General features: G+C 58.4%; 1 protein-coding gene across 8 annotated transcripts in view; it reads left to right on the forward strand.

Moving 5' to 3' along the window:
* The window catches only part of SLC45A4 (solute carrier family 45 member 4), a 54431-nt gene extending 45913 nt beyond the window's left edge, over positions 1–8518 (forward strand). For all 8 annotated transcript variants that reach the window (XM_053929599.1, XM_053929597.1, XM_053929596.1 and 5 more), the window contains 4 exons: positions 257–1290; positions 1950–2049; positions 2580–2791; positions 4694–8518. In XM_053929599.1, coding sequence (XP_053785574.1) covers positions 257–1290; positions 1950–2049; positions 2580–2791; positions 4694–5047 — 1700 coding nt within the window. In that variant the 3' untranslated portion in view covers positions 5048–8518. The remainder of the gene's footprint in view (positions 1–256; positions 1291–1949; positions 2050–2579; positions 2792–4693) is intronic.
* The last annotated feature ends 5242 nt before the right edge of the window (positions 8519–13760 follow it).

Here is a 13760-nt window from a genome sequence, read left to right on the forward strand (position 1 = left end):
TGTGCGGTCAGAATCCCAAACCCAGGGTCAGTTCTTGTCTGCCTTGTCTTGGAATGTCTTGTTCTGCCTTTCTTACCGTGTCCTCACTCTCCCTTCCACGCACGAGTGTCCCGGCTCATGATGTGACTGCGGGTGGCCGCCCCAGCCCCACTGAGGCCGAACTCCCTCCCGTGTCTGTCCCGGCCTGTCTGCCTCCAGGGGCCCAGGTACTGACTGGCCTGCTCACTGGCTGCTCTGTCCCCTTCCACCTGCTCAGGCCTCGGCGGGGCCATCGGCTACGTGCTGGGTGGGCTGGACTGGACGCAGACCTTCTTGGGTGCCTGGTTCCGGACACAGAACCAGGTGCTGTTCTTCTTCGCGGCCATCATCTTCGTGGTGTCGGTGGCCCTGCACCTGTTCAGCATCGAGGAGGAGCAGTACAGCCCCCAGCAGGAGCGTGGCGTGGAGGCCACCCTGCCCCCCGCCACCCACCCCAGCCTCCTGGATGGCAGCGCCCTGCTTCCTGACGAGGTGCAGTCGGAGCACGAGCTGCCGCTGGACTACCTGGACGCGGGCCTGGTGCGGAGCAAGAGCGACTCGGTGCTTCATGTGCCGGACGCCGCGCTGGACCTGGAGCCCGAGCTGCTCTTCCTGCACGACATCGAGCCCTCCATCTTCCACGACACCTCAGGCCCCGGCACCCCCCACAGCGCCAGCCAGGACCTGGCCATGGCTAGGCTGCCCCGCCTGCCCTCCCTGCTCAGGGACACCGCCAAAGAGGACACCACACTGCTGGACAATCACATGAACGAAGCCCAAGTGCCCAACGGCAGTGGCAGCAGCTCACTCCTGAAGGACGGCCTGCACAGCTGCCCCAGGGTGGACCTGAAGCCCTCAGCCGCGTCCAGCGCCGTGCGGCGGCGCAGGCACGTGTTCCACCGACAGGCCTCCAGCACCTTCTCCTACTACGGCAAGATCGGCTCCCACCGCTACCGCTACCGGCGCGCCAACGCTGTGGTCCTGATCAAGCCCTCGCGCAGCATGAGCGACCTGTATGACCTGCAGAAGCGGCAGCGGCAGCGGAGTCGGCACCGCAACCAGAGCGGCGCCACCACCTCCAGTGGGGACACGGAGAGTGAGGAGGGCGAGGGTGAGACCACCGTGCGGCTGCTGTGGCTGTCCATGCTGAAGATGCCCCGTGAGCTGATGCGGCTCTGCCTCTGCCACCTGCTCACCTGGTTCTCCGTCATCGCCGAGGCCGTATTCTACACCGACTTCATGGGCCAGGTCATCTTTGAGGGCGACCCCAAGGTGAGGTGGGAGGGCTGGGCGAGAGGGGGCCGGGGTGCTCGGCGTCTGGGGGCCCCCCCATGCCCCAAGGCCGCCTCCTGGGGCCCCAGTGCTGCATGATGCAGTCAGATGGCTCTCAGTGGGCAGCCAGCTAGCATGCACCCGGTGACATGTCGGGGCCCTTGTGTGACCCTAGGGGCTGTTTACACCTGGTCCCTGGTCAGCAGTCAGAAACGCCAAGGGCTGCCACGGAGTGGGAGTGGAGACCTGACTCCGGCTCCCCATGGCTCCGCCAGGCGGCCCCAGCTGAGTGACGTAGAATGGCCATCTGTCACCGCTGGTGGACGGGCTCCACTGGCTGCACCCTGTCCCGCATGTCTGCTGGCTCACACTGGGGGCTGCGTCACCTTGGGTCCAGCTGGGCGGCCTCGGCTTAGGCCCAGGCCTCTCCCCGCACTCATCCTCACCCTCTGGGCCTGTAGAACTGCCCTGCGTGGCTGCTGGGCTCCCAGACAGCCTAGGCTGGGGAGGCTGCAGACCCCTGCTTAGAGCTGACCTGGGGGAAGGCTGATGTCCTTTCATGCAGTGTCTGTCACCTTCTTTAAAATAAATAGCCCGCTGCACCCGAGGGTGTGGTGCACGGTCCCTGCCCCTGAAACCAAGTCTCGTTTCCGGAGCAGGCCCCCTCCAACTCGACTGCCTGGCAGGCCTACAACGCCGGCGTGAAGATGGGCTGCTGGGGCCTGGTGGTTTATGCAGCCACTGGCGCAATTTGCTCAGGTGAGTGGTCCCCGGGGAGAGGCTTGGCGACTGGAAATGTGGCAGAGGGCACCCTGCTTGCTTTCCAGAAGGGGAATCTCCCTTTGGCTGAACAGGGCCAGCTGTCCCTCTGGCAGGGCACGGGGACTCGAGTGTCCTCGTCTCAGGGGAAGCCGCTGCAGCCGGGCGCGGGGGCTGGGCATCCTGCAGCCTGTTCGTGGCCCCTGCAGGGAATCCTCAGAGGGCTCTGACCAGGGCCAGGCCCAGGTGGTGGCAGGAATGCAGGAGCTGAGCCCAGGAGAGGGGCCTTGGCGCCTTGGGCAGGTGGATGGGGTGAGGCGGGGAGGGCATGCAGTGTGGTGGGGAACTGCTGGCAGGGCTAGCTTTTGAGGACTGGGATGGAGAGGTGCTGGTATCCTGGGCACGGGGTGGGCACCTCGCAGCGGTGAGGGGGAGGGTGGCCGAGGAGGGGGTGTTGGCCTGCTCCTGAGCAGGCTGAGTGCGGGGCCCATGCCATCGATCGCCACCGTGCAGCCACCCTCTCTCTGCAGCCTTGCTACAGAAATACCTGGACAACTACGACCTGAGCATCAGGGTCATCTACGTGCTGGGGACGCTGGGCTTCTCTGTGGGCACGGCCGTGATGGCCATGTTCGCCAACGTCTACGTCGCCATGGCCATGGTCAGCACGATGGGCGTCGTGTCCATGAGCATCTCCTACTGCCCCTACGCCCTTCTCGGCCAGTACCACGACATCAAGGAGGTGCGTCTGCGGCCGCAGGGTCTGGCGGGGTCGCTGGGCAGGGAGTCAGCCCGAAGCGCACTTCCCGGGTCACGGGGCTTCCACACCTATGCTCATTCCCGCTCACCTGCAGATAGCTCTGCACTTCCACAGGGACAGTCGAGCCTCAGGCAGTCCCCTGGGTCTGCGGGTCTGAACGGACCCTGAAGGGCCAGCAGAACTGCCACCTGCCGAGTCAGTCCAAGGCCTGGGCTCTGGGGCCACAAGCGTGCTGCTCCGCTAGCTGCCAGGCTGTTGGCACGCCTGGCCCACCTGGCACCTGCCTGCAGGCCACGCATGCACACACACGGGCTCTTGGGGAGGGGCGCTTCAGACCGAGGTCAGTCCTCACTGGCAGCAGTCACGTTTAAAAGGTGGAAAACGAGAGAAATCAGCTGTGGCAGCTCATTTAACCCCATACATCGAAAACATAATTATCTTGACACGCACCCAGTACACAAAATTGAGATGCTCTGCGTTCTCACCAAGTCCTCAGAACTCAGTGTCGATGGCACACCTGCAGCACCTCTCGGTTCGGACGGGCCCCTTCCTGGGGCATGGCAGGCACAGTGCAGGTCTAGACGGGGGGCTTCTCACACTCGGCACTCAGGCCCTTCCGCGGGGAAGGGGCACGCAGCGCGCTCCCTGTCTTCCTTCCTAACCCTTCGGCAGCAGATCTCCGCTCTCGGACACAGTTACTAAAGCAGAGTGACTCGCTGTGGTTAGCTGCTTGCCAGAGTCCAAACTGATGAAGATCCAATAAAGCATCATGTTTTAAACGGGCTTTTTAGTTGAAGTACAATGTGACCGCAGAAAAGTACACAAAACGTAGATGAACCACTGCGTGGACTTCCAGGAGGGAGAACTTCTGACTTCACAGTTGTAAAACCAGTGCAGACCAAACCACAGGAAGATAGGCATTGCCCAGCTTCTCCTGCCTGGTGTCAGCCCTGCCGTTGCCCGACCCACACCCCCCTGTCCCTGAGGTCCCCTGGCCGGCTGTGGCAGGTCTTCACCCCTGCAGTGTGCTGCACTGCCCGGCCCCGTGGTGGGTCCTTCTGCATGGCCTCACCCCTCCTCCTGCTGCAGGGGATGGCTTGCCCAGGGCCTGTGCACATCCACCCTTGGTCTGCGCCTGCCTGGGACAGGGTTCGCCTGAGTGGCCCAGGACGGGGGAGTGTGACTTCGTGGTTTCCCCACATCCAAGAGCCACCCGATCCTGTGAGTGGCACTTTGTCACAGACCACAGGACAGAGCTCACAATGTCTTATGTAGAAAACACTGATGTGCGAGAAAGACACCCACCAGTTGCCGCTTGCACACCCCCATCCCGGGACCTGGCCCGCAACCCAGGCACGTGCTCTGACTGGGAATTGCACCTGCAACCCTTCGGTTTCTGGGATGACGCTCAGCCCACTGAGCCATGCCAGCCAGGGCGGTCTCACGTAGTTTTATAAGAAGACATGAAAGCCGGTCGTGGTGTCACTGTGGTTGCTCCTCAGGATTGTCGGGGCTGTGCTTGGCCACCTCTCACCCAAACGTCAGCACCAGCACGTGCGTAGAGTTAAAGCGCGATGGTACTGAGCCGTTCCCCCCACAGAGGTGTGCTCACAGCCCGTGCCTGGGGTCCTTGGGACTTTCTGTGTGTGCAGTCAGCCCTCTGTGTGCCATGAGCACACATTTTATTTATTTTGTCCTGTTGTGATGGCCAGAACCTCCAGCACAGTGTGGACTGGAAGTGGCACACAGTGAGGGGACGGCCCTGTGGCTGCCTAGCTGCCGAGAGAGGCGCGCGTTTGTTTCCAGACTCTGAGCTCGCCTTCAGGCTGTGGGCTTATGGGGAGGCGGGGAGACCCCACCCTCACTGCGCTCTCTCTCCCGCAGTACGTCCAGCACAGCCCCGGGAACTCCAGGCGTGGCTTCGGCATCGACTGCGCCATCCTCTCCTGCCAGGTCTACATCTCCCAGATCCTGGTGGCCTCAGCCCTCGGGAGTGTGGTTGACGCCGTGGGGACGGTGCGTGTCATCCCCATTGTGGCCTCCGTGGGCTCTTTCCTGGGCTTCCTGACAGCCACGTTCCTGGTAATCTACCCAGAGGTAACGGAAGAGGCCAAGGAAGAGCAGAAAGGCCTGTCTTCCCAGTCCACAGGCGAAGGCAGTGGCGAGAAGCCCACTGTGCTGCGGCTGTCCAGGAAGGAGCGCCTGCAGGGCCCCATGGAGACGGAGTCCATGGTCTGAGCCGAGCCCCTGGGCGCACACATCCCGGCGGGGCACCAGGCTCCAGGCTGCGCCAGCCTGACCCTTCTCATGCAAGTGGAGTCTCAGCAGTAGGGTAGGTTTGCGCCAGTAGGCAAAACACCACACTGATTCACTTTTCCCGCAATTAAAAATCATTTGAAAATTTTTTTTTTAATTGAAAAACACCTTTTTAATTTCAACTCTCTTTCATTCTGGAAGTATATTATTCTGCATGTTTTTTAAATTGTAAACCAGATTTACAATCTAGACCATAAGCAATTTAGGAGAAGATACGATTTTTTCTAAAGCATAATTGAAAACCAGAAATATTGGATGTCCTTGGCTGCATCGTACCTGACACTTCAGGTAGTGGCCATGCGGCCCGCGGCTGATACGTTCTCGCCAGGTTTTGTCTCTGGACGCCTACAGGTACTGGGACGTCTGTCGGATTTTGCCACATTTTGTTGGTGCTGCAGCTTTGGGAGAGTATTTTTCTTTAGGATTATTTTAGGAAAAAAAATTTTCCCCCAAACTGTTTTTTTAGACTAACAGCATCTCCTCCTCTTCTTGGAGTTGGACAGACCATGTGTCCCTGGGCCACAGGCACGGTGGCGGCCCAGGTCCAAAGTTGGGAAGGGCAGGGCCCAGGGCTCCTGGGGCGGAACGGGGTGATCTGTAAGGGTCATTCCCAGCACCGCCCAGTGGGGTGGCCGAGCGGCGTCCGAGCCAGTAGGCTCGCTGCGGCGGGCCCTGTGCACACCTCGGCTTCCGGGGAGGGCTCGCACTGCGCTTTGATCCGTATTCCAACCTCCTGCCGGGAGGCGGTGCTGGCGGCCCTGCCTCAGGGTGTGGGACGCAGCCAGCGCCCGTATCAGACTCTGCTGATCCCTGGGACCTCTTCTCCTGGCCCCCCGCTGGACACTGGAGTCACAGCGGTCGCACAGTGAGAAAGGTGTCCGCACAGACAGGGGTCCCTGTGCCGGATGGCCGGGCGCAAGAGCCCTCCTGGACTTCGGGGGAGAACAGGCACCTCTGCTGTGGCTGTGTGGGGCCGTGTTTCAGACCCGTGTCTGCACCGCGCAGCTCCCTCCGCTTGCCCGTGCTCACCGGCCAGTCTCAGGAGGGGAGCCCGGGTCCCCGGATAGAGTAACAGTTGTAACACTTCGCTGCCTCAAGTTGATGTTTTTTTAAAAAATAAAGTACTTTAAAATGCATGAGAATCATGCCGCAATATGATCATTCTAAAGCAAATATATATATATATATATATATTTCAAGATGAAACTAAGCATTTTGAAATAAATTACTTGAAATTTTCTGTGTATTTGAAGGAATGACTGATTAATATACTCGACTGGCCTCTGCTCGTGCAGTGCCTCAGCCACCGGTGGCTCTCTGTGGCTCATGCCCTGGGCGCCTGTGCCCCATCAGGCCCCCCGGAGGCCGTGGACACCTTGCAGCCCTTCGGTGCCACCAGCCTCTGGCTTCAGGGCCACACGTCAGCTGCCCGAGCTGTAGCTTGTTCACTGGTTTGCCCTGCGCCTGCCCCTGCAAGCGTCTCCTGATGTTGAAGACCAGGAGGACGGTCTTGGCTGAGGAGGGACCGAGACCAAGATCGGAAATGGATCCGACACCTGTGCCCGGGCTCCCACCGGCCCCCTCGTGACCGGGCCCGATGCGGCCCCTGGCATCGCGGCCTTAACTGTGGCCCTGGTCTGAAAAAACAGAGACAGCGAAGTTCGCGGTGGAAGTCGCCATTAGAAGAGTGACAACACTGGAAAGCCACATGCCCCCTGCGGGGACGGCGGGTGGAGCAGGGCCTGCCCTGTGCCCCTGGGCGCACGAGTGCGCAGTCCCGTGCCATGGGTTAAAGGTCTTGAAGCTGTTTGGGTGTTTGGCCGAAGTCTGTTGTGCTTGCAGGCTGGTTGGGAGTGCGTGTTTTCTCACCTTGTACCTCAGACAGATGCGGTGGGGACACCTGACTGGTCGGGCCGTGCCCTGGAGTGTGCAGTGGGCTGGCTGGCTGGCTGGGCCGCCGGTGCTGGGGACAGCCTGGAGTGGCCCGGTAGAGACCCCGATGTTCATGGGTCCTGCCAGCGTGCAGAGCGTGTGTGACGGGGACTGGCTGGCTGCTGTGTGGCAGCGATGGGCTTACCAGAGTCAGGTGACCATGTCTGATTTGCATTTATTGTTCCCTCTAAGAGTGAACTAAGGATCTTTCAGAGATGCCCCAGGTACTTGGCCAAAGTCTAGACTGTGTGGGAGTATGCGCTGGCCGCCTCTGCGCCCTTCTCCCCGGCTGTGGGCCAGGTGTCCCGGCTGGAAGTATCCAACCCTCCCTGGGCAGGCCAGCCACTGCCCCCTGCACCTCACAACCCCTGGAGGGGACTGGCAGGAAGTCCTGACCCCTACGGGCCCCAGGGGCGGCAGGACAGCAGGACTCTCCTTGGACGGCCAGTGGCTCCCCAGTCTTCAGGCTTTTCCTAAAGGCACCAGTGTGTGGAGACCAAGGCCGGAGCCCCAGGGCCCAAGGTGGCGCCCTCTGAGGGCTGTGGGGGCAGGAGTGGCTGGAGGATGGAAGGGCAGCCCCTCTCCGGCCCCAAGGCGCAGGCTGCCACAGCCTGGGTGCTGGGGCGGTGTGTTGGAAGGCTGTGCTACCAGGTACCCAGTGCTCGTCCTCCTGGCCCGTGGTCCATGCCGCAGCAGCAGAGAGTCTGCCCCAGACCTCACTGGGGAAGCACCACGCTCCCTGGACACGGACCAGCTGCAGAGAAGATACAGAAGAATGAGTCTTCTCCCAAGCCGACGGGCCCTGTCTGCCTGCAGCTGACAGAAGCATGCATTTGGGCGCAGTGGCGGCTATTTCTCGGGAGGCCCCAGCGAGCTACACTCCCCACCTTCCTGCCACTGCTGCTGGGGCGGCCCCTGAGCTTTGCCAGGGTGAGAGGCCCTTCTGTGACCTCCGTGTGGGAACCCAGCCAGCCTGGCCTGCAGTGAACCCCCACTCTCAGGAGGGGCATCTCCACTGCATCTCCCGGCTCTCAGGGCCACTTGTCTCTTGGTGGCAGAGTGACTCATTTGCTGGACATACCTCTTGTTACCAGAGAGCCCCGCCCAGGCGTCTCGGAACAAAACTGTTTAGTTCCATTGTGAACTGGCCACAGGACAACCATGTATCAACTTGTTAAGTTGGATAGCTCTTGCTGATTTTAGCAACGATATTTGTGTGTGTTAAACACACAACCTTTTATGAAGAAATGAAATTATAGCGGAGAGTGATGTCGTGCATCACTGACGTTTTCTGGTAGGAGGGCGAGACTGGGCGCGGGGCACGGCCCTGCCCCGGCCCTGTGGGCTCCATTCTGTCGGGGACTCTCACACCTCGTGTGACCCACGTGGATGTGGGCCAGGCCCCTGTGTCTGCTCTCTGTTGTTACTGCGGTGACTCCGAATAAACCCTTCCTGACCAAGTGACAGTGCGTGCGTGTCCATCCTGGAGCCTGGGCTGGTCCCGCCTGGGGATGGCAGTGCACCCCGGGCTGGGGCCGAGGGCTGTAGGTGGTCTCATTGTGTGTCCCCAGAGGTCCCCCAGCTCACAAATGGGACGCCCCTGTCTGAGCCCCCAGCCCTTCCTAGTTACCTGGCTCAGGTAAGGGGCTCAGGCTGAGCCAGCTGGTGATGAGACCCGCACACCTAGCCCGCTGGCTGTGCTGGTCACCCCCAAGGTCCCTTTTGGGTCCCAGGCAGGTACAGCCACAGGGCTGGCAGCCCTTCCTGGTGGGTGGGCGGAGGGGTCCTGGCTGCTTGTGGAGAGTACTTGGGTGGGGGGGAGAAACGGGGCCCTGGTTCTACCAGTCTGTGTCCTGAGCAGCTCGGCTGCCATTAGGCACAGGACCTGAGCACCGCAGAGCCCAGGAAGTGGCTGTCACCCCTACCCCCACCCCTAGTTGATGCTGAGGAAGCAAAGGGGGTTGAGACTTGCCCAAGGTCGCACAGCTGGTGAGATTTGAACTCTTGGTGGGGGGCGGGGGGGACACCTAGAGAGTCAGACCAAGGGACAGAGGTGGGAGGGAGAGGGATCTGCCCAAAACCCAGGGCTGGGGGCAGCATTGAGGTCCAGCCCCGACACCATCCTCCCAAGCGCCTGGACCCCATGCTGTGGCCTGGGCACCCTGCAGGTAAAACTCAGCCAAACCTCCCTGTCGTGGGGACTAAGGGGGTCTACTTGTCCCCCTCCTGTGGTGCAGGGGAGGCGGAGAGTGCTCCCTGCTGGGGGAGGGGACCAGTGGCATCTGCCCGGCTGCCACTAGCTCGCAGCGCCCCCTGCTGTCCACCCAGCCCCACCCACGGCGCCCCTCCTGCCCAGGGGCAGCCCCTGTGAGTCCCTGGTCACAGGACCAGCCAGCACACCTTTTACCCGGTGGCCCTCTTGGCTGGAGGTAACACAGGATCAGCATCCACCCCTTCAACCCACATGCCTTCCCATCTGCCTCCATTCAGGCCGGGGCCGAAACAGGGTTTTTTGTTGTTTTGGTTTTTTTTGTTTTGAGTTGGCCTGTTCTTTGTCTTTAGTGAGAGGGAAGAAAGGAGGGAGAGAAACATCAATGTGTGGTTGCCTCTCATGTGGTCCCCAACTTGGGACCTGGCCCACATGTGCCCTGCCTGGGAATTGAGCCCGCGACCCTTTGGTTCACAGCTTGCACTCAATCCACTGAGCCACACCAGCCAGGGCTGAAGCAGGTTTTTAAAAAGTCCTCACCTGAGAATATGTTTACTGATTTTTTTTTTCAAAATTTTTTATTGATTGATTTTTTAATATATTTACTGATTATGCTATTACAGTTGTCCCATTCCCCCCCCCCATCACTCCACTCCATCCTGCCAACCCCCTCCCTCCCACATTCCCCCCCTATAGTTCATGTCCACGGATCATACATATAAGTTCTTTGGCTTCTACATTTCCTACACTATTCTTACCCTCCCCCTGTCTATTTTCCACCTATCATCTATGCTACTTATTCTCTGTACCTTTCCCCGCCTCTCCCCTTCCCACTCCCCTATTGACAACCCTCCATGTGATCTCCATCTCTATGGTTCTGTTCCTGTTCTAGTTGTTTGCCTAGTTTGCTCTTGTTTTTGTTTTAGGTGTGGTCATTAATAACTGAGTTCGCTGCCATTTTTACCGTTCATATTTTTTATCTTCTTTTTCTTAGGTAACTCCCTTTAACATTCCATATAATAAGGGCTTGGTGATGATGAACTTCCCCAACTTGACCTTATCTGAGAAGCACCCTATCTTCCCCTCCCCTCTAAACGACAGCCTTGCTGGATACAGTAGTCCCGGATGTAGGCCCCCGCCTCTCATGACCTGGAACACTTCCTGCCAGCCCCGTCTTGCCAGCAAGGTCTCTTTGGAGAAATCAGCCGACAGACAGCCTCATGGGAAGTCCCCTGTAGGCAACTGTCCCCTTTTCTCTTGCTGCTTCCAAGACTCTCTCCTTCTGTTTAATCTTGGGTAATGTAATGATGATGTGCCTTGGTGTGCTCCTCCTTGGGTCCAGCTTCTTTGGGACTCTCTGAGCTTCCTGGACTTCCTGGATGTTTACTGATTTTTTAAAAGATTTTATTTCTTTTTAGGGGCGAGGGGAGGAGAAAGGGAGAGAATCATAGATGTTTGAGAAACCTCAATCGGCTGCCTCCCCATACACGCCCCGAGGGAGGATTTAACCCAAAACCAGTGTGTGCCCTGACCCCCTGGCCCCCGACCCCTGCCCGAGAACGTTTGATGTACCGGACGACACCAACCAAATGAGCCGCTTGGCCGGGGCCGAAACCGTTTCTTAGAACAAAAATTGAACCACCTCTGTAAGTTTTACCGTCTGATTTTCAGTAAACGATCATCTTTTCTTTTCTGCACAGGTAGACGGACTACATTCTTCTGAGAGTGTGAGCAGAGGTTTTCTGTTTTGAGGTTTTGTTTTCATTAGAAAATAACCACTTTACTTGTATTTCTCTCATCTGTGGTCTGTCTCTGCCTCCTGTCTGTCTCATCTTTCACTCTGAAAACTGCATCAGCTGGGTTTGTCTCTGGGTCGAGCAGTCAGAGACCTCCAGTAGGACAGGAAAGAAATCAATGAAGGGAAATCTTTCTTTTTAGTGTTTTGTTTACTTTTTTTCTTTTTAGAGAGGGGGGAAGGGAGGGAGAGATATATCAGTCAGTTGCCTGTTGCAGGCCCCCAACTGGGGACTGGACCCACAACGCAGGCATGTTGCCCGCCCAGGAAAGGAACCAGCGGCCCTTCTCTGTGGGAGGGGGGAGGGGCCCACCCCACTGAGCCACAGCTGTCTGCTGTCCACACGCAGCGTCCTTCACTTGGTGACATGATTGGGTTCTGCTGACAGTGTGGAGAGGAGACTGTAATTTTTGGATTGGGACCCTGGCAGAGCCCAGGAGGAGGGCGCAGAGAGACAGGCAATGCCTGTTTCAGGCCCTCGGTGATTACTGGAAACCCCCATGTGCAAGAGCAAGGAGAGCAGAGTCCTGGAGCGCAGCCGGACTCGACCGAAGGAGCCCAGGTCCGGACTATGAGTGCTGGAGGGCTGGGAGGCGCCCCGTGGAGGCAGCTGGTACCCCCCATGCCCACCTGGGCCCGGGACTGAAACGCCGGGCCGGCTGCCCGGACAGGCAGGGGCGACCTCAGACTCGCCACGTCCGCACCGCTCGAAGTGAGCACAGAGGGTGCTTCTCGTTTAATGTCAGCACTGTGTCAGCGAAGCGTGTAATTCAGGATTAATCGTGATTTGTTCGTTTTTTTTTTTTTTTTTTTTTTTTTTGCTTTAAAAATGAACGTTGTCACCGTGCAATTGATGTGCACCAGCTCTCATTTTAAGCCCTGAGTTCCGGCAGCCGTGTTCGGTGCGCGGCCGCCCCCACAGCTGTGACGCAGTCGCTCACGAGGCGGGCCTATGCGGAGCTCGGGCACAGCCCCACTCGAAAGCCCACATTCCCGTGAGGACTTCCGTGCACTCGTCACAGCAGCGCATTCATCACCCTGAAGGTCCCCTCGTTTCCCATGTGACAAACATGACTGGCTTTGGGTCACTGGTTCTGCTCTTTCTGGAGGGTCGGAGGAATGGAGCCACCCAGCTGGCGGCCTTGCGAGTGGCCTCACTTGTGCAGCGTGCTTCCCCCTACCCACACCTCTGCGGGCGTCACCACTCCCTGCTGGGTGTCACCGTCTCGGTAACTGAACACACCGCCCTCTGTGGGTCCGCTCCACAGTCAACCGAGGTCGATCGTTTCTGGGTTTTGCTGATTGGGAACGAAACGGTACATCTGAGTGCAGTTTTAACTGCCCGACCGTTTTTCCCAAGGGGGCCACCCCGTGCTGTGTCCGCACAACAGCGCAGGGTCCCGGGTGGCCCCCATCCTGGCCCGGCCAGCAGAGTGGCGCCGTGTGCAAGCTGTGGCCATGCCACGGCAGGTGCTGGCGAGTCGCTGTGCTTGTGTGTGCGCTTCCTTAGGTGGCAGGCGCATCTGCCTGTGTGTCTGCCATCTGCGGGTCTTCTGGCGTGAGAGGCCTAACCTGATTTCCGTCCTGTTCTACAGTTGCCTGGTTTTTCTTCTTGAGATTTAAGGCTGCAAGCCCTCCACCTGCGATGTGTTTAGTGAGTACGCTGTCCCAGTCGAGAGAGAGGCTTGCCGTGCTCCCGACCTTCGCCTGGAAGCGCTCGTCTCTCATCTCCAAGGGCAGCATGTGCCCTTGACCCCACTGAGGAAGTTTCTGTCCCTTCCCAGTCTGCAGGGGGCTTTCATCACAAATGGACGTTGAGCTGTGTCAAATGCTCTTCTGAATCTACTGACGTGAACTTGAGATTTCTCCTTTTGAGCCTGTGAAGAGGGCACATCGCCCCAGCTCACACTCCCAGGACGGGGCCCACCTGGCCTTCAGGTCTTACCCCTTTATGCACCGCTGGGCTTGAGTTGGCCTGTTCTTTGTTTTTCTCTGTGACGGCTCGTCTGCTTTGGTGGCGAGGAGACGCTGGCTTTATCGAGTGAGACAGGGAATGTTCGGTGTTCTTATTCCTGTATGTTTGGAAAAACTCATTCGTGATTTTTTTTTAAAGGTTTTTTTTTTAAATCTTTTATAGACTTTATTTTTAGACAAAGGGGAAGGGAGGGAGAAAGAGAGGGAGAGAAACATCAGTGTGTGGTTGCCTCTTAAGCGCCTCCTACTGGGTTCCTGGCCCACAACCCAGACATGTGCCCTGACTGGGAATCAAACTGGCGACCCTTTGGTTCACAGGCCTGCGCTCAATCCACTGAGCCACACCGGCCAGGGTTCATCACTGAATCTTTATGTCATGTTTTCTTCATGGGAAGGTTTTAAACAGAGTTAAATTCATTGAAAATAAGGCTTTTCAGGTTTTCTATTTTTTCTTGAATGAGCTTCGGCTGTTTGTGTCTTTCCGATAATTTTCCCATTCCATCTCAGTTGTCAAAATTACTGGCTTCAAATTAAACATACTCCCTTATTTTCCAAGAGCTGCAGGTTTTGAGCCGAGGTGACCACGTGCAGGGACACACACAGGTGCCAGTGCCCGATGCTGCGATCTGACCTGTGCGCACACCTGCGTGACTAACATGGCGCGGGGCCTCGCCCCCACACGTCTGTCTCTGGTCCCCTCTGCCAAGGGTACTGGATTTGGGCCC

Source organism: Desmodus rotundus, chromosome 8 (genome assembly GCF_022682495.2).
Source record: "Desmodus rotundus isolate HL8 chromosome 8, HLdesRot8A.1, whole genome shotgun sequence".
In the NCBI taxonomy this organism is placed as follows: domain Eukaryota; kingdom Metazoa; phylum Chordata; class Mammalia; order Chiroptera; family Phyllostomidae; genus Desmodus; species Desmodus rotundus.